Here is a 21,015-nt window from a genome sequence, read left to right as displayed (position 1 = left end):
ATCAGATGAAGACCCGACATCCAAGACGTCGATTTCGGGATATATTTCTATCTGACTCGATCTCATCCAAATTTTGTAGCATCAGACAATGCTATCAGGGCGACGACTCGTCGGGTTCTGTTTGCCATTGTGAACTAAACACTGTAAATTGTGCCTGAGTTGTATCTGACTTGCTCAGGACTTCAGGTTATATACTGTTTTCTACCCTCATCATCATTCTTCATCATTACACTTCAGTCACATGTTTCTGGGTTGATCAGGGCGTAATCGCCAATTCATCCACTGATGTCATTTCACTGCTATTCATTAGATTAGATAAAATTCTATATTGTCATTGAACAAGTACAATAACGAAATGCAGTTAGCATCTAACCAGAAGTGCAAATAGAATAGTGCAAAACATTTACAAATTAAACAATTAAGAAGAATGTATGTTAAAAGTGGGATGTATAAATGTGCAAATTAAAGCTGCAAGGGATTACAGCAGTGAGGTTCCCGAGGTAGACATGTACATGTAACAACTGAAAAATAATGTAGACAACATGTACACAATTTCAAAGAATGATTAACAGTAGCCTGCATGAAAATATAGAAAGTAATTTGTCAGTTGTAGTGATGAAAAACAGTAACGTGTAATATGTTTGCTGAATTGAAAATTGGTGATCGTTGGTACTTCATTGTGTGAATAGTTATGTATCTTAATGCTTTTGTAGAATTTTAATCTTCAGCAAAATAAGCAGAGAAAATTAAAAGAGAGATGATAGGATGTGTATGCGATTTTGTTTATCTTTCTCTCCTAAGATAAACAGTTACATGTAATACCTTTCTTGAATTTGTAGTTGGCTATTGGTAAAGAATGACTGGTATTTCATTTCTGAAAATATTAAGATTTACATTTTAGATTTACATTTGATGAATTAGCCTACACAAGAAGCTGCAATCTCCTGTTGAAAAACATTTACGTTTGATACATATGTTGAATTGTCAAGTAGCCTGTATTTTTCTATTATTTTTCTATTATTTCTATTTTCTATTATTGCAATAATAGCCTAAATAAATTGCTGAATGGTCATGGAAATCTTGTATTTCATTTGTAAGTTCATTAAAATTCAACCAAGACTCATCATTCATTTGGAAGTATTGCCCATTCATCCGTTGACGTCATGCATTCAGTGACAGGTGATTAGCGCCATTTGGGTACAATTAGCAGGCTCCCTGGGTACCGACTTAAAAGTGCCATGGGCTGTTGGCTGATGAAGTCAGGAAAATATGGAAAATAAAACAGGTCAATAGTCTCTAAAGAGTTTTCCGTTTGTGAGTTTAGATTTCTGACAAGGGAACAATGTAATATACACCCATTTAGGAAAGGTTTTAATTACAATGTGAAACGCTAATTTCCATAGGCATTTGGGGGGCCTACTTTTAAAAATCAAAAATCAAAAAAAAAATTGTTTAAATAGGCTATTGTCAGATTTTGTGATCTATTTCATATCTTGTCATATGAAACCAGTTATTTCATTGCAAGATTGGACTTTTCAAATTGATGATTGTGACCAGAGTAGAGGTCTTCACTCGGCCACCATACCAAAAACTCAATTCAGCCCAGGGTCTGAGTGGGTCTGGGTCATTTCAGAACAGAATAGCTAGTGAAGTTTTTTCTTCCTAACTGGCTCCTGATTATAAACCCTGTAAAAATTGTCTATATGCTACAACATATCTAGCTAGATGTACAGTAGCAATCGAAAAACATTATGGTTTGGTGTTAAGTAGCCCATCCAAATGGCATCCTTCCTATTGCTATCCATTGCAAATTTTGTGTTTTGCTAAGCATCCAGCCATTCATGCTGGACAGAAACTGACAAAATAACCTCTGTGTATGAACATGTTCTACACAGAGGTTACCCAGCATTATTTAGACAGCTAATTATGCTATTACTGAAGTATAACAGTAAACTGTTATGTACTTGTGGTTTCACCATGTCTAGTTGGCTTCACCATGTCTAGTTTGTACTGTATTTACTTTTGGTACTCTTGGATCCAAACGGGCACAGGTTTTTTTGTATGTATATCGGGTCGGATGGGAAATACATGGGTTAATTTTGGAATGGATCCAATTTTTTGAAGACCTCTATTCTGAAGTGGACCTTCAATGCAGAATATTTCTAATTAAAAAACAGGTGTCTAATTGAAATAAAATCATATAGAAATTATAATACTTCAGAGAGCCTTTGGGTGGCATTTTCAAACTTGTCAAAACCTTTGTTCAAAAAGTGTGGTATCAACTAAAACCACTCTCTTTGAACAACCAAGAATTATCAAGCATAGGCACAAGAAGGCATATCCACTTCTTATTTCAATACAGTATTGATGAACAAACCAGTAATTATGAAGTTCCTTGAACTTTGATAAGTCCAAAATTGTTTCTGTGAAGGGCTGCAACGTGCCTTCCATAAAGTCCTTCCTCTTAGAAAATGGTTTGTTCTTGTTTCAGTTTAACTCTAAAGCATTAATAGTTAATCATTGCCTTTGTCTGTTTCCTCAGAAACCTTTACCACAGGGTGCCCATCCTGGAATGACTGTGTCAACCACACAGTTAAATCATTCTGGAATAGGGCCTCTGCAGCGGTAAGTTCATTTCAGAGTGTAAGTGCTTCAAAATCAGAAATGTATTGTGTTGCTACATGTATCGCACAGAATATAGACAAATTAATAATGTAGCTACAAACCAATGGGAATGTGATGGGGATGAGAGATTTTTTTTTGTGCAGTCTCAATGTTCATCAATGGGCCTTTGTGTTAGTTTCCATGGAGAAACATTTCTGAGCTCTGTCTGGACTCTTTGCTCAGTGGTTACCAGGCTACACGTTTTCACGCAGATACCATTAAGTATTCACGACAGCACAACACGTTTGTTTTCCATTTGCCTTTTAAAGATAGTCCAGCTCACAAGACAGACTACTTTATGACTTTTAGGTATATAGTTGGTGTTTTTAAAATCTTTCAGTTTTAAGTTAGGATGAGTGCAGAATATGAAATATTGGTGGGAGGAAATTAGTAGGCATAACCAAAATTGTGTCTGGAAATCTAAGTTTAATTTGCAAGTGTATTATTGTTATTTTTTGTATATGACATTATGTGTTTCCCTGGTAGTTTGCAGAAGCTGCATGTGGTGATGTCTCAGCTATGCTGAATGGATCTATTGCCACTCCTTTCACACCCACTAGGTAAGGTACAATGACTGGATCCGAACAGGCAATTATTTAATAGAGCCCTATTTTATGGTCTTTCTTCAAAACATATACTTTTTATATTCATTAAAATGTTGTGCATCTGTTCTATACATTGCCGTGTTTGACCCTTTGTCTGTTCTGTATTAGGCCTCCATATGGTTTTACTCTAGGTCTATTTCTGTTTTGTTGTAATGTGTGTCCATTGTTAGGGTCTGTGTTGTTGTTGTTGACTTATTTTCTTATCTTTGTGTTTGTCTTTGTGTTTGTGGCCTTTTCAAAAGTAATACACTATTAAGGAAATAGCTCTCACGAATCTGTAACAACTTGTACAATCCCTTTTTTGAAAAGCCTAGAATTGATAGTGGGCACACAATTTGTCAAGGAGGTAGGGCTCCCGCCAGGCTTTAGTCATTGCAAAGACTAAGAAAATGGGTCAACCTGGCTATTGTGCAAAATTGTTGCCATCAGGAATATTGTTGAGAGTCCAAAGCTCTTTTCAAGAGGACAACCATATCTACCTGCCACTCGCATGATCGAGCAATCAACAAAATACCAAGGCCACAATAATTGCTACAAAACATGACGCTATTCATTTTAAGATCTTCTTCTCCTGTGCTAAGTTTCTAAAATACTGCTGCAGTGGGTAATTATGACTGTAACACAAAGTTAGTTATAGGTATGTATAGGGAGACTGAGAAAAAAACTGTTTCTAGCAGTGGATTTTCTGTTTAAGCAATAGGTGTCCCTACATTGTTCATTTATGTAATGTAAATCCATATTTTTAAACATTTCCATCTTATCTTTTACATGAAGTATTTTTGCCAGCATTGAGGTGAAGAGATTCAATGCTGACAAAATGAGGAGTCTAACTGTTTTTCTGGTGACTCAGGAGAATGATGGGTAAGCATTATGTCCAGGACCTTATTTTGGACCCATATACCTACACATTCATTTTTTATGTGCTATAATTGCCTACAATATGCTTGACCCTTTTGTCTGCCTTTCCTTGCTGTAGGAAGTCTTGTGATGATCCCTCGTTAAAGAACCTACAAAAAGAGCTTGATCCAAAACTGAAGTATAGCTGCGTGTCGGTCGCAAAGTAAGTGATTAGTTAGGTAGTGTTTGTGTGTGTCTATTGCAGGGTTAAAGGGAGGTAAATGATGAAGTAAAGTTAGGTTGGCTTCCAGGGTATGAGATGCTTTATTGACAATGAGCAGATATTACAGACGCCCAAGCAAGCAGAAAAGACTGACCAGTCTGCAAGAAAAATTTAGTATGGTCCCATCTTTGTACCTTTATACTTACAGGTAGTTTTACATCATAATGTGCATTGCAATTATTGGTTACAGGCATCCCATTTAACATATTGAAAATCTGCATAAGCCATTTTAACAGACCAACAAAATTTGGCTTAGCTTCCAGATGAAGATCTTAGCCATTTGTTGATGACACAGAATAGGTCATTTATTCTCAACCTTGAGAAAAACATACCACCTTTATGTGACTAAATGGTTTCGCACAAATCTCAGAACGACCTGCAGAATGGCTTCATACTATTATCTTGTAGGTATTAATTTCGGTAACACTTTACTTGAAGTGTAGTATCATTGCATTGTCATAACTATGTCATAAAGTGTCATGTCAGCTGACATAACATGTCATATCCTGTCATAAACACTGTAATGACACATTTTGAAATATTCTGACATATTGCATTTTTTTATGACTTGTTATGACACCTACACAAGTCTATCAAAACATAACAAACCATTCTGTAACACCAGTCTTCTTATAAACAGTATTGTTATATTACATTTCATCATAAATGCTATAAATCAATATAGTTATGCATGAAGTGATGTCAGATACTTACCTTCCCCTGTGCATAATTTCTCTTGACTAGGATGCCAGCAGTAGATTTCAGGAGCAGGACATGATTAATAATGATAATTTTTTTTTTTATCCCCTGCTGATTTTGTACGTTTGCCCACAGTCTATAATTTTAATGGTAGGTTTATTTGAACAGTGAGAGACAGAAAAACAAAAAATACAGAAAAACACATGTCAAAAATGTTATTAATTGATTTACATTTTAATGAGTGAAATAAGTATTCAAACCCTCTGCAAAACATGATTCAGTACTAATGATTCAGGCAAAACCCTTGTTGGCAATCACAGAAGTCAGATGTTTCTTGTAGTTGGCCACCAGGTTTGCACACATCTCAGGAGGGATTTTGTCCCACTCCTCTTTGCAGATCTTCTCCAAGTCATTAAGGTTTCAAGGCTGACGTTTGGCAACTGGAACCTTCAGCTCCCTCCGCAGATTTTCGATAGGATTAAGGTCTGGTGACTGGCCCCTCCAGGACCTTAATGTGCTTCTTCTTGAGCCACTCCTTTGTTGCCTTGGCCGTGTGTTTTGGGTCATTGTCATGCTGGAATACCCATTCACAACCAATTTTCAATGCCCTAGCTGAGGGAAGGAGGTTCTCACCCAATATTTGATGGTACATGCCTCTGTCCATTGTCCCTTTGATGCAGTGAAGTTGTCCTTTCCCCTTAGCAGATAAACACCACCAAAGCATAATGTTTCCACCTCCATGTTTGACGGTGGGGATGGTGTTCTTGGGGTCATAGGCAGCATTCCTCCTCCTCCAAACACAGCGAGTTGAGTTGATGCCAAAGTGCTCGATTTCAGACAGGCCTGTACATGTGCTTTCTTGAGCAGGGGGACCTTGCGGGCACTGCAGGATTACAGTCCTTCACGGCGTAGTGTGTTACCAATTGTTTTCTTGGTGACTATGGTCCCAGCTGCTATTATGACATTTTCATAAAATGTAGTTTGTCACCTTCCCCAATGCTTTGTTTCTCATTAATAGGATGCCAGCACTAGTACATTTTAGGAGCAGGGCATGACATCCCCTTTGTGAACAATGAACAACATTAGACATCCTCTATGTAACTAGGGACCAACATAAGGCCAGGAGGTGCCTATTCCAATATGTCAGTGCAGTGAAGGCATGAGATCGGACACAATTGCGGGAGGTTAAGGCTAGACAGGTGGGGGAAAAAGCACGGTCACTTACCAATATACAATCAAATCAATTATACAAATCAGCACCACAAAAATAGAGCTTATTTATTATTACCTTTTCCTCGGATGAGAGCCCCAATTGCCCAAGTGCTGCTGTGTTTGATATCGCAAAGACTGCCGTGATCCTCCAGTTTGGTCTTGTATAGCGTGAGCTGCTCGGCCTGTAGCACTGACTTGTCCCATACAGAAAATAAATGTTTTTTAAATATATTTTTGAATACATTTGGAAAATATATTTCCGAACACATTTGGAAAATATATTTCTGAATACATTTGGTAAATATATGTCAAAAATGTTTGAAATTGGCCACTTAAATATATTTGTAAAAAATGTATTTGATGCATTTTAAAAAAGCGTGTCTAAATATGTCAAATAATTGGCAAGGTGGCATTTTGAACCTGCAACCTTATGTTCCACAGTCAGGCAGGTTAACCAAACTCCAAACAGGAGTGATTAACAGAAGAGGCAAGTAGTGGTATTACCAAGTTTACCTCAGTATGTTAGACTATATTTGTGACTAAGATGAAATGTATTTTGGTAATGTATACATTTATAAAATGTGTTTCAACACCTAAATGTGATATAATCAATACGTCGGTAATTACTTTTCATCTTTTTACTTTCACAGGACCTTAAAAATGCTTTTTAATATAGGCTTCAAAATACATTTTGTAATGTATTTTCTATAATACATTACAATTGTAATGAGAGCATTGTTGACAGTGAAATACTTTTGGACAAAACTGAAATGTATTTATACATTTTCAAATAAATTTCGGAATAAAAGCGGAAATGTATTTTGAATAAAGATAAATGTATGTATACATTTTTAAATACATTTCAGAATAAAAGGTGAAATACATTTTGATGCCTGAAATGTATTTTGAATTAAGTTGAATTAACATACATTTTGCATTGCAAAAATATATTTATGTTCCATATGGGGTGAGTTGCCCCCTGGTCTGAAAAGTTCACTTTCTGCCGTGCTGTGAACAACGTTAGGTGCAGAAATAGTATCAGGGCATGTTAAAATAGTTCTTAAAACTCCAATGGCTTGCTGCAAAGCGTTCATCTCATCTCCGTCCATGCTGATCGCGACCTGAACATGACCCTGCTGAGTTTCTCAGCCAATCACAGGGTGAGGTTGACAGCCAATCACAGCACAAGAAATGTTCTGCCATCCGCTTCTACTATACTCCTTCCGTTTCCACTAAACTTTCTCTCACACACACACACACACACATTATTCTCTCACATACATATATTTTCTTTACACATGCATACATTTTCTGCTTATATACATATATTATTTAAAATTGCATGAGATCATGTGCATGATATAGAATATAAGTGTGTATGTAAATATATGAATGTGAAAGGAGAATGTATGTATGTGAGAGGGAAAATATATGTATGTGAAAGGAGAATGTATGTATGTGAGAGTGAAAATATATGTAGATGAAAGGAGAATGTATGTATGTGAAAGGAGAATATATGTATGTATGTGAGAGTACCAGAATGAATAATGTCTTATACGGCCCCTCATAAACAATGATCTAATGTTGAAATGCTATACCAACTCTCAGCAGATATATAGCTCTGTGGCGTAGTGGTTAAAAACACAGCTTTTTATGTGGGTAGACCCACATAGAATCCAGGGGAGGGCAACAGCGGGCTGGCTGAACTAGGCTCGCCTGGTTTCTTGTTTTTTTCAGTTGGTTGGTTTTGCTCCTGGCTGGCAGTAAGTAATTGAAGGTAAGCATTTAAGCTTATGGTACTTTTCCACAAGATGATTATTGAGCTTACCTGTAGCTAGCAGTATTATCCTTTAAGGATATTCTGGATATTCATACAAGTTATCATATAGCCTGCTAAAAACATATCATAACAAATGTACAGTGCTGGCTAAATTAGCTATTTGCAAGCTAACATTACTACAGTTCTGTAGGTAGTTAGCCAGCCAGCTAGCAGATTTGAAAAATAAGAAGTTATCTTTAATTTTACATTCTTGTTAGGTAGCAATCCAGGCCGAGTTTGTTAGTTTGATGTCCATATGTAAATGTATCGATGAAGTTGTAATGATGGTTTGCGCAATGTCTGTCATCATAATGGAAGGAGCATGCTTTCAAAGTGTGTTAGTTTGTTTTCATTGATGGCCTACGAGTACATAGGTAGCTGAATGTGTTTTCCAATAAACACAGAAAAAATTTAATTGCATGGAAATAGCTCACAAAAGCTAACAAAAGCTCTAGGCTGTATGTTAGCAGCAAACAGTAGCCTGTTTATTACCATGTGTAGCTAATGTTAACTAGGGTGTATGCATTGCAACAAACCTTTATATTGTTAGCTCGTCCCAGGAAGGTTGTGCGTGTTATGGCTTCACAAATGCTTTGCTGCATACCTCGGTTGTAACCAGTGGTTATTTCAGTCAAAGTTGCTCTTCTATCAGCTTGAATCAGTCAGCCCATTCTCCTCTGACCTCTAGCATCAATAAGGCATTTTTGCCCACAGGACTGCCACATACTGGATGTTTTTCCCTTTTCACACCATTCTTTGTAAACTCTAGAAATGGTTGTGCATGAAAATCCCAGTAACTGAGCAGATTGTGAAATACTCAGACCGGCCCGTCTGGCACCAACCACCATGCCACACTCAAAATTGCTTAAATCACCTTTTTTTCCCATTCTGTCATTCAGTTTGGAGTTCAGGAGATTGTCTTGACCAGGACCACACTCCAAAATGCATTGAAGCAACTGCCATGTGATTGGTTGATTAGATAATTGCATTAATGAGAAATTGGACAGGTGTTCCTAATAATGCTTTAGGTGAGTGTATAACATTTTGGAGTGACTTATAAATGTCTTTGTTTTCCATGAAAACATACATTAAATACATTTTATTAGAAAATACAGCAAAATTAATTTGAAATAGTCATAGACAAGGTTAGAAAAATTAATTTAATTTTAAATAATAATTGTCCTTTAAACTTTGCTTTCGTCAAAGAATCTTCCATTTGCAGCTTTTTCAGTTTTGCTGACATTTGGCATTCAAGTTGTCAAATTGTTGAGGTAATCTGAAGAGATTTCACCCCATGCTTCCTGAAGCACTTCCTTCAGGTTGGCTTGGCTTGATGGGCATTTCTTATGTACCGTCAGGTCATTCTGCTCCCACTTCATTGTTCCCACAACATGGCCTCTCCATTATAGACAGAAAACCAGCTGACTGCTTTTTGCATAGTTTGGCACTGTGATTTTGGTCATTGTCCTGTTCTAGGAAGAAATGTTCTCTAATCAAGTGCCATCCACAGGGTTGCAAAATGGAGTGATAGCATCACATTGCCTCCACCATGTTTGACAGATATCACTCCTCCAGCAACCTTTCATTTGGTCTGTCACATGAATTTTCATTGTGATCCGAACATCTCAAATGTAGATTTTTCTGTCCATAACACTTTTTATCTAGTGTCTGTGTACCTTTGCCCATCTTAGGAGGAGACACTTTTTATTGTCCAGTTTGAGATAGGGCTTTTATTTTGCAACACTGCCTAGGCCAGCATCCCAGAGTCACCTCTTCACTATGGATGTTGAGACCTGTGTTTTGCCGGTACTAGGCTATGAAATTAAACTGCCAGTTGAGGACCTGTGAGGCGTTAAATGTATCTGAGGACCTGTGAGGCATCTGATGTATTTTCAAATACATTGACACAAATGAAAGGAGTGGGCTCAGTTGTGTCCCACTCCTCTTTCTATTCTGGTTAGAGACAGTTTGCCCTGTTCTGTGTAGGGAGTAGTACACTGCATTGAACAAGATCATCAGTTTCTTTCTATTTCCCACATGGAATTGCTATAATTTCTCAGAACAAGAATAGACTGACAAGTTTCAGAAGAACGTTCTTTGTTTCTGGCCACTTATTTAGAAAACAAGGACATTTCTAAGTGACCCCTAACTTTTGAATGGGGGTGTGTTTGTGTGTGTGTGTGTGTGTGTGTATACATACTTTACCTTATCTTTAGACAAAAGGAGACCATGCTAGTCATGCAATTGATGTTAGTGTAGATTTTATATACTATAGAAAGTCATGTGCCATGACCCTCTTGTCATTTTATTTTAAATAAATAACTAAACGTTGTTGGATTACTTGAACTGAGAAAATGCAGTTTATGTAAATGTCATGATAGCATTATTACCATCCTGTGTCACTTTGCTAACACTGACAAAATACAGTTTATGACAATACAACAGAAGAATTATGACCATAATCATTGGGACCAGATAGGCCTATCACCTAGCTGTACATGCCCTTATGTTGGTTATTAGTCATGAAGAGGATGCCATGTCCTGCTCCTGAAATCTACTGCTGGCATCCTAGTCATGTGAAATGTCAAACGGGCCTCAGATTATGAATACACTAGATGAGTAGGTGAAGAGTAGTATAGGTGGGTCCAGTAAGAAAATCACCAGGAGGCAGTTAAACAAGGTTGGCATTCACACACAACGATGCAACTGAAAATTTTCCACGAACCCAGTTAAACAAGCCACTCTCGCTGACCAAAACGAAACGTAACTCTTCAGGCGCCATTTGACGCCACTGCCTAATGTCTACCAGGACATTTGAAACAGGGAGAAAGTCTGTTCTAAGTTGTAGGGTTCTCTGCAGTCTCATCGTCGCGGAGTCTCGAGAGCTGCACCAACCAGGCCACAGGCCAAAGGTAGGTCCGATCTTTGACTTGGATTGCAGCAGTCCTCACACATCCGTCTGAGCCGGGGTAAATACAGGTCACCTTCCCAACAGGCCAAAGTGATTGCGGGAGTTGTGAGGACCACCTGACCCACAGTTAGCTCTTTCCCATCTTTCTTCCATTTATGTCTCTCCTGTAAGCTTGGTAAGTAGTGACAAATGAACTTGGACCACTAGTGATCCGAGAGCACTTGACGGTGTCTCCAGCAGCACTTGCCACTGATCACTGGAATCATACACATCCTAAGGAAGGGATGAGTCGTGGCTTCCCATCAGTAGGATGTTTGGTGTGCCACGTCTGATGATAGGTAACTGAGAGGTTTAGCATTCAGGACGCCCTCCACTTCCGTAAGCACTGTGCGGAACACAGTTTCTGCAACAGTCTAATCCTTCAGGACAACTCTCAATGCAGTCTTTTCGGATTTGTCCTCTCTTTCCCATTTGCCACCAAAGTGTGGAGCACCTGGTGGGTTGAAACGGAATAATATCCTTCTTTTCGGCCAGCTGAGTTTTCAGCTGAGGAGACGTTTGCGAAGGCCTCCCGTATATCCACACCATGCAATGAAGCGCCTGAGGGACATTAGAAAGGCATCCGCATCCAGACTCTCCAGTAGGTCTAGATGCACACATCGGGTTGTCATGCACTTACTAATTATCCCCCATCACTTCTCCAGTGGAGTTAAAGGGGGGTTTGTAGAGACGCAGACAAGCTGGTGGCAGGTCAGCCATCTTCGGGATGTCAGGCTTGGCTCTCCATATCTTACACTCTCGGAAGACCACAAGGTTGAGTCCACAAGGTTGGGTGCTTCCAAATGGCCTCTCTTCCCCGCAGGATCGAGACGTGGTGACGGAGCTCTGCTAATACCATCTCTTGACCAGTCTTTAATTAGTAGCTTTGTGACAAAGTGATGAGGATCCAGGACAAAAGGATGGATGGCATCCATCTCCAGCTTCTCAGCCTGACGCAGCCTGCCACGAACTCTGATGAGTCCTGTTACATATTCCGGAGACAAGGAGTTGCTTTGTTTCCTGTGTCCACATATCTCCAATTGTCTATGTTGGTCAGGTCCTGAATCTCGGCAACCCGAGTGCCTACAAAGACCTTGTAGCGGCACAATTCGAACTTGAGCCAATGCAGAACGGTGGTAGAATCTGACCACAGCATGACATATTGGATTGGCACTGTGAGCTCTAATTGGAGGACACTAGCAAGCTGAGCCCTTGTGAGTGCTGTGCACAACTCCAGGCGAGGCATCGACAGCTGCTTCCTTGGTGCAACCCGGGGCCAAGCCAGCACAAAGGGACAGGATTTGTTGGTTGCAGACAGAAATGGGCCTTACAGGTGGTCCTGCTCGCACAGGCTTGACAGGTGCAAGTAAGTGGGGCATGTCTGAACCGATGAGGAGCAGAGGTTGGGCTCTATCAATTGGTAGCAAAGGCAGACATCGGAGATGTTCGTATCACTTCTGAAGTGCAACCACTGGGTAAGAGTGTTCGGAAAGGCCTAAGCTATTAGCCGTAAAGGCTTGGTGTATTGTGTACTTCTGTAAGGGCTTGTGCAGCGGGGACACCTCAAATGTGACTGAAGCACCCTGGAGCTGTATGATGTCTTGGTGGACCATCCTGAGGATCAGTGTCTTGGGTTGTCTGGGCAGGTTCAGATGAGGGATAACTTGTGGCAGAACAATGCTGCGTTCTGAGCCGTCGTCAAGCACTGCATATGTTTCCATTACCTGATCACCATTGTGCAGATGGACCTTGAAAACCTTGAGCATCACTCTCTGTGATCTATTAGGTCTGTCCAGGTAGATCTCTGCTTTGGGGACACTTACCCTGAGGACACTTCTGTGTCTCCTGTGCTGCATCATTGAATATGGTCAGATTTTGCTCTTTGCATGTCTTGCATGGGTGTTTAAGTGTGCACGCATCTGGTGAGTGCAGGAAGTGCTCTATTTTCACAGTAAGGGCAGTAGGATTGAAGTTTGGGAGCAGCCTTAGGTGAACCTTTCCTGTAGGCGAGTGGAGGCCTGGTGCTCTCTCTTGATGGACTTGGGCATGTCAACCTGGTAGAGCGCTGCAGCTCTACTGGAGATCCACTTGGCCTGGGATTTCATTTGTAACCAGGTAGCCAGATCAGGTAAGGTATATGTTTGGTCTGTTCCGGTCTATAGAATACCATGATGCAGGCAGTGCTCAACAAACCCATCTCAGTAACTTGCCGGCATCTTGCACAGAAGTCTGTCGACATGTGAATCGCATTGGAGCTCAAATCCATTCTAGCCTTAAAATGTCCTAAACATGCCGACCAGGGAATGATAGATAGTGCAAAGTTGTCGAAGGCTTTGACATTGGCAAACTTGATGATTGGTGCATTAATTATGAGTACTTAATCGCCCGATTATATATATATATATATATATATATATATATATATAAGCACCTAGCTCGCACTGTTCAAGTTTACGGGGTTGTCCATACATGTCTTGAAGGGCATGTAGTATGGCAGTGTACGGCCTTGGGTCATGCAAGAAGGCTTTAGCCAACTGAAGAGCACTGGGGAGCTTGACATGACCAAGTAGTATCTGGTATTTATATTGTTCGCTGAGGTGAACATAGTAATTCTTAAGGTTATCTAGCGCCATTTTCAACAGGGCTTCATTCTCTCTTCCAATAGTGCTGTTTGGTAGTTTGATAGAGCAGGCTATCTTCCCACACATGAGCGTGCACTTGAACAAGCACTGGACCTGATGCCAAGTCCACTCCACTTTGATGGGGTCTTCTCACGACTTCTTGGTCCCTTGGGTGGAGTGGTGTGGCGGTGCTCATGATGTGGGAGGGTAATTTCGTACTCAGCTAGATGTGCAGGTGACTTCCTAATTCAGTGGGGTCACACATAGATGGTTCATCTGCCTCCATGGGGGCTGGATTCATGTCTTCGGGAGTTTACTCAATCCGGCTCGAAGGACCGATGTCAAAGGGGCAGGGCCTCAGATTATGAATACACTGGATGAGTAGGCGAAGAGTAGGATAGGTGGGTCCAGTTAGCATTCACGCACAACAATGCAACTGAAAATTAGCTACGAACCCAGCTAAACAAGACACTCTCGCTGATCAAAACAAAACTTAACTCTTTAGGCGCCATTTGACGTCACTGCCTAATGGGGCTTTCTCACAAGAAATGTTGCATTGGGGAAGGTAAATATCTGAAATCACTTCATGCATAATTATATTGATATGTAGCATTTATAATTAAATGTAATTTTAAAATACTGTTTATAACGAGCCTGGTGTTACAGAATGGTTTGGTATGTTTTGACAGACTGTGTCATAACCAGTCATAAAAAAAACTAATATATGTCATAATATTTAAAAATATGTCTTATTACAGTGTCGTGACCATGTTATGACAGGATTTAACATGTTATGTCAGCTGACGAGACATTATGACAGTTATGACAGAGTTATGACAATTTTATGACACTACACTTCAAGTATAGTATTACCTTAATTTCAATGGTTTGAACTATAGTCCAATGTATTTTTATTTAGAGGGCTGTATTTTCAAAATTGTTTATTGAATTTGCAGTGGAAATGAACAAATTGGAACAAAAGATACCAAAATTAACCCTTCCTGAATGTGTTCAGGAAGCAACCATCACAATCAAATGCTACAAGTTACTTGCTGTCTAGAAGTCATACCCATGGTTAACACTAGAACCGCCAGGCCTTTTTGAATCCCAGTAACCGCCAGAGTCAAACGCCGTTTGGCGTTATTAGCATACAAATCGTCCCTATTAGCATGGACATTCTCCTCCGCAGCATCACCATCCAGCCGGAGCATCAGTTCATCTGCTGGGTTGTTATCAAACTATATACACTCACCTAAAGGATTATTAGCCTTGTCTATGACTATTTCAAATTCATTTTGCTATATTTTCTAATAAAATGTATTTAATGTATGTTTTCATGGAAAACAAGGACATTTATAAGTCACTCCAAAATGTTATACACTCACCTAAAGGATTATTAGGAACACCTGTCCAATTTCTCATTAATGCAATTATCTAATCAACCAATCACATGGTGGTTGCTTCAATGCATTTTGGAGTGTGGTCCTGGTCAAGACAATCTCCTGAACTCCAAACTGAATGTCAGAATGGGAAAGAAAGGTGATTTAAGTAATTTTGAGCGTGGCATGGTTGTTGGTGCCAGACGGGCCGGTCTGAGTATTTCACAATCTGCTCAGTTACTGGGATTTTCACGCACAACCATTTCTAGGTTTTACAAAGAATTGTGTGAAAAGGGAAAAACATCCAGTATGTGGCAGTCCTGTGGGCGAAAATGCCTTATTGATGCTAGAGGTCAGAGGAGAATGGGCCGACTGATTCAAGCTGATAGAAGAGCAACTTTGACTGAAATAACCACTCGTTACAACCAAGGTATGCAGCAAAGCATTTGTGAAGCCACAACACGCACAACCTTGAGGCGGATGGGTTTCAACAGCAGAAGACCCCACCGGGTACCACTCATCTCCACTACAAATAGGAAAAAGAGGCTACAATTTGCACAAGCTCACCAAAATTGGACAGTTGAAGACTGGAAGAATGTTGCCTGGTCTGATGAGTCTCGATTTCTGTTGAGACATTCAGATGGTAGAGTCAGAATTTGGCGTAAACAGAATGAGAACATGGATCCATCATGCCTTGTTACCACTGTGCAGGCTGGTGGTGGTGGTGTAATGGTGTGGGGGATGTTTTCTTGGCACACTTTAGGCCCCTTAGTGCCAATTGGGCCTCGTTTAAATGCCACGGCCTACCTGAGCATTGTTTCTGACCATGTCCATCCCTTTATGGCCACCATGTACCCATCCTCTGATGGCTACTTCCACCAGGATAATGCACCATGTCACAAAGCTTGAATCATTTCAAATTGGTTTCTTGAACATGACAATGAGTTCACTGTACTGAAATGGCCCCCACAGTCACCAGATCTCAACCCAATAGAGCATCTTTGGGATGTGGTGGAACGGGAGCTTCGTGCCCTGAAATCTCCATCAACTGCAAGGTGCTATCCTATCAATATGGGCCAACATTTCTAAAGAATGCTTTCAGCACCATGTTGAATCAATGCTACGTAGAATTAAGGCAGTTCTGAAGGGGAAAGGGGGTCAAACACAGTATTAGTATGGTGTTCCTAATAATCCTTTAGGTGAGTGTAGAATAGTATAACAAATTATGAATTACAGAATTTGTTTGTTTTAAATTGTTAATTAATTTGAAAAAATCAAGAATGTTTGTAATGAACATCTCATCATACTAAAAAAATATACTAAAAAAGAATACATAGAAAAGTACGAGGTCTGACATGAATAGGCTGTGAACTGCGCGTCTTTGCAAGTCTCCTAGGGTTTGTAATGGGGCTATCGGGTTGATTTCAATGCCAAGGCATAATCCTAGTCTCCTAGATTATTGGCATATAAGATCTTTCTATAGGTGACATGAATAGGTTATCAAAAAACCACAAAATATTAAAAATACTAAATATTTTAGAAATTTTGTTTTGTGAATAATTATATAGCCTAATACGTTTGTAGAATATTAATCTTCAGTAAAACAAGTAGAGAAAATTCTAAGAGATAGGATGTGCAATTTTGTTTCTCTTTCCCTCCTTAAATTATATAGCTATATTTACATTTTCGATTTATTTAGGAATAATATAGCTATATTTACATTTTCGATTCTATTTAGGAATGGAAGGAGGAGGGTTTAACTTTCAGTTTTATTTTAATTACGAACTCAAACGCCAATTGGCGGTTCTAGTGTTAAATAGTTCCTGCTGAGAAAGAGGGCCACCCCCCTCCTCAGGCCAATCAATGTCCATTATCCTTTAAAGACAGCTGGGCTTTTAAAACAGCTGGTTTAAAATCCAACAGACTTTAATCTTCATCCTTCAATGCATAGGGGAAAGCCCTAAAACCAGGTTAACCAAAGTTCTCTTGCAAGCCCAATTAAACACAATTGTACAAACAGAGCAATAAACCTAGTCACACACAAAATGCTCAAAATTGCTCTACCAGAAAATGTTATCTGGTTTGGTGGCTGGAGTGCCTAAGAATAATAACAGCTCACATTCTTTGTTCTTTAAGCACTTTGGTCTTTTTGGATAAAGATTGACTAACAATTATTGAAATCCACTGATAGATAAGCAATCACATAGCACATCCATATAACGAGTAAAATATCATTAGTCAGAAGGTTATTGCGGTTTTATAAGTATTGTGGGATACTTATAAGATAGCTCTATTTTATAGAAACTTTAATTTGGTGGTTGTAGTTTAAACTTGTCTGTCTTTAGTCTGTCCGGCTGACCAAGAGATTTGAGGTTTCCCAAAGTTTCTGCACATTTGTTTATTTTTAATTCAGGCTACTTTGGTGAAGAGAGCTTGTTTAAGAAAGTGAATCAAAATCAATGTCTACAAGATCAAATCCTGACCAGAACCAAAAACCACTGCATGTGAAATAAACAGTGTTGAACTGTGCTACAGTTCAACACCATCTCCTCTAAACTTTGGTCATCTGTACATCATTCAGCAACACTGAACCCATCTTCTAAAAAAGAATATTGCTTCAAATGTACATCCCCTTGTTTTCTAATAAATATGAAATGAAACGAAGCACCATTCTACATATGTAGATGTTTCCTATCAAAAAACTTAATTAACATGGACAATTTAATGCATTTGTTATTTCCTTACTATACTGCTATATTCAGTTATGTTATGTCAGATATTGTGATCTTTCAGACACTGATTCAGCTTTGATTAACTTTTATGTTCTCTATCGGTAGATCTGAGACTTTGCCTAAAAAGAAAATACACACATGCATAGAATGTAATAAACATATACAAAATGTGATATGCACATTTGCAGAAGCTCAGTAAGTTCCAGACCTCTTAGTCCTGTGGATTACACATCCCAATTAAAGTCAGATCCGCAACCTGGACCAAAAAACCAAAAACTCTTCTCTCCACAGGTCTACTATCCAGGAGTGCATTTCCCACCCAGACACAGCTTGTGGTGCCTGCTGGTGATACTCCAGTCAAGGTGTGATTGCCAAGAGTTTAAGTGGATATGATTTGAGATTCAATAAAATGGAATGGATAAGTCCACATTGGCATGAGTAGATAGGTTGATTGCTTGGGACAAGCAAGCTGCATAGTTGCCTTGTTTAAATTAGTTGTGTATTATGTTATTTTCATTAACTGAAACTGAATTCCCATTGCGCAACTGACCAAGTCAAATACAAACACTACTACAATCAATGTTAAAAAAAGGTAAAGTAGTAGTTGTTTTCAGCCTGGTTGTTCAAAGTAACAAATGCATTGATGTGTAATGCATGTATTAGAGAAGAGCAGTTATGGTAAAGATTCCTGGGTGTGTGTGTGTGCATAACATGTGCCTGAGACCATTGCATCCACACAATATACTTCATATTCTGTGTTCCTGTAAGAGAAACACTAACAATTGTAACTTGTGAAACAAGGTAAAGCACCCCAGCACATGGTCCATTTGTACATTCACAGATTTCAATGACGTGACAGAAAGAGGTGGTGACAAACACTATGGTCTAGTAATGGTTAATAATTTCTCAAGTTGGGTAGAGGCTTTCCTAACACATAATTGAAAGACTTTTGTCAAATGTTTGAGAGAAGTTATACCAAGGTATGATGTACCAGAAAAGTATTTCATCCGATCATGGGACACATTGAATGTGTATTGTTTATGTGTGTGTTTGTTTAAATGTTACGTGTTGGATAATATCGAAATGCCCAACACTGCCTGCTTAACAAAACTAACAACTAACCGCATGCTTGCTTATTTGCGCTACGTGTTCTGTATGTCGGAATGTTCCATTGTTTAAAGTTCTTAATAAAAGGCTTGGAGTCACCCCTTTACTTTTGACATTGAGACTGGTGTTTTTTGGGTACTATTTAATCAAGCTGCCACGTGAGGAACTGTGAGTGAACAATTTCTCAAACTAGACACTCTAATGTATTTGTCCTCTTGCTCAGTTGCGCACTGGGGCCTCCCACCCCTCTTTCTATTCTGGTTAGAGACATTTTGCACAGTTCTGTGAAGGGAGTACTACACATCATTGTAAGATCTTCATTTTCTTGCATGGAATAGCCTTCATTTCTCAGAACAAGAATAGACTTACGAGTTTCAGGAGGAAGTTCTTTGTTTCTGGCCATTTTGAGCCTGTAATCGAACCCACAAATGTTGATGCTGAAGATGCTGAACTAGTCTAAAGCAGGCCAGTTTTATTTCTTTATTCAGCACAGTATTCAGTATATATAACAGTATTCAGCGGCGATAATATAATCGCAAAAGGGTAAGGCAGTTAAAATTATAAACTTGGATTAGCAAACACAACATGCCATTGGAAGAGAGGAGTGATGGTTTCTGATAATGGGCCTCCATATGCAGATGTAGATGTTCCATTGAAAACTTGGCGGTGCCAGCTACAATAGTAATTTACAACATTACCAGTGTTTGCACTGTATTTCTGATCAATTATATGTTATTTTAATGCACAAAGAATTCGATTTTCTTTCAAAAACAAGGACATTTCTATGTGACCCGAAACTTTTGAATGGTTGAAAGTAAGGATGCACCGATACCAGTATCGGGCCGATACTGGGCTCATGTACTTGTACTCATAGAATTATGCTGATACCACGTCATAGGAACATTAACATCAACAGAGGGGTGAGACAAGGTTGCCCCATCTCCCCTTTTTTTATTAGCCACAGAGCTACTTAACTTATACACGGTACATGTTACTGATGTGGAGGGTATTCAATTTGGGGTTAACTCCAGTAAGTTGATGCCACATGTTTATTTGTAAAAAAATGAAGAGCAGGTGAAAACTTTATTGAGATTTACTCTTTTACGTTTTTCAAAGTTTGCGGAATGGCTACCTTTATATCAGTGACAGCCACTGCTTTGCTCTGATACTCGTGTGATAGTAAACTGTGCAAGATTCATTTAATCTTTTTATGCTCTGATCTTTCTTTTTTTTCGCGGGCTGTCTCTGGATTTTTGTTTCGCTTCTCCAGTGTTTGAGTTAGCTGTTGTATGGTTCTGCAATGCTAGCATTAGCATACTCCTTGAACTCTGCGCTGTGTTTTGTCTAATGATATTTTATCAAATTGCTTGTGTTAAATTTGTGTTTTTCCTTTCCTCCTCTTGACAGTTTAGCAGAGCAGAGCTTGAACTCTACAAGTGTCATTGCTGAGATCTCTGTCTTCCCGCTCTGAGTTCTATCTCGGGGGGCAATGCCCCCCTTTTCCCACCCGTGGCGCCTAGCAATGCAGTCTCATTGTTGACTGTATTGTTGTATCAAGCTAACAATGCAGTCCATCAAAGTATAATTTTACGGTGACACGTTGATGGTAAAATGAGTGTATTCATAACTAAACTTGTGCAATTGAAACAGGTTAATGCCATTTTTACCATCTAATTTATAATCATTGTTTTCATATTGAATGTATTACAGTACAGAGCCAAATCAACAAAACATGTCACTGCCAAACACTTACACTGCACTGTAATATTTGATCTTTGGGTGTAAGGTATGTATTCACCCACACCTCTACCACTGTTCCTGACCACATCATTGCTTTATCAGATCCTTAGATGCTCCTATAACCTATATGTTCTTCTCCTTTAATTGAAACAAATAATACATACATTTTCATTTGTTAAATTGCAGTTAAATTGCAGTTAAATTGCAAGTTGTTTTACACTTCGCAAATGAAATTAACATTCAGTGCACCCTTGTAAACATACTGGAGATTAAAGCATGTATTTTGGATTAAAAGCAAAATAACACTGTATTGTGTTACGGTCATATTTGAAGAAGCGAAGGATACTAAACTGATACTCAAGGACAA

The 21,015-nt window shown here is 39.1% G+C and overlaps 1 protein-coding gene across 2 annotated transcripts in view; it reads left to right on the top strand.

Moving 5' to 3' along the window:
- LOC105031580 (ADP-ribosyl cyclase/cyclic ADP-ribose hydrolase 1) overlaps window positions 1-21,015 on the top strand; it is a 74,761-nt gene extending 53,746 nt beyond the window's left edge. The window contains exons 4-9 of one of the 2 annotated variants that reach the window (XM_020044345.2): window positions 2,543-2,625; window positions 3,151-3,224; window positions 4,044-4,130; window positions 4,246-4,329; window positions 18,093-18,163; window positions 20,316-21,015. In XM_020044345.2, the coding sequence (XP_019899904.2) occupies window positions 2,543-2,625; window positions 3,151-3,224; window positions 4,044-4,130; window positions 4,246-4,329; window positions 18,093-18,150 (386 nt within the window). In that variant the 3' untranslated portion in view covers window positions 18,151-18,163; window positions 20,316-21,015. Of the gene's footprint in view, window positions 1-2,542; window positions 2,626-3,150; window positions 3,225-4,043; window positions 4,131-4,245; window positions 4,330-18,092; window positions 19,015-20,315 lie in introns of those variants that run through there. The other variant, XM_013139546.3, reaches the window with a different exon arrangement.

The sequence above is a fragment of the Esox lucius genome, chromosome 21 (assembly GCF_011004845.1).
Source record: "Esox lucius isolate fEsoLuc1 chromosome 21, fEsoLuc1.pri, whole genome shotgun sequence".
Taxonomy (NCBI): domain Eukaryota; kingdom Metazoa; phylum Chordata; class Actinopteri; order Esociformes; family Esocidae; genus Esox; species Esox lucius.
The sequence above is the reverse complement of the archived record's forward strand: the minus strand, read 5'-3'. Positions and strand labels throughout refer to the sequence as shown.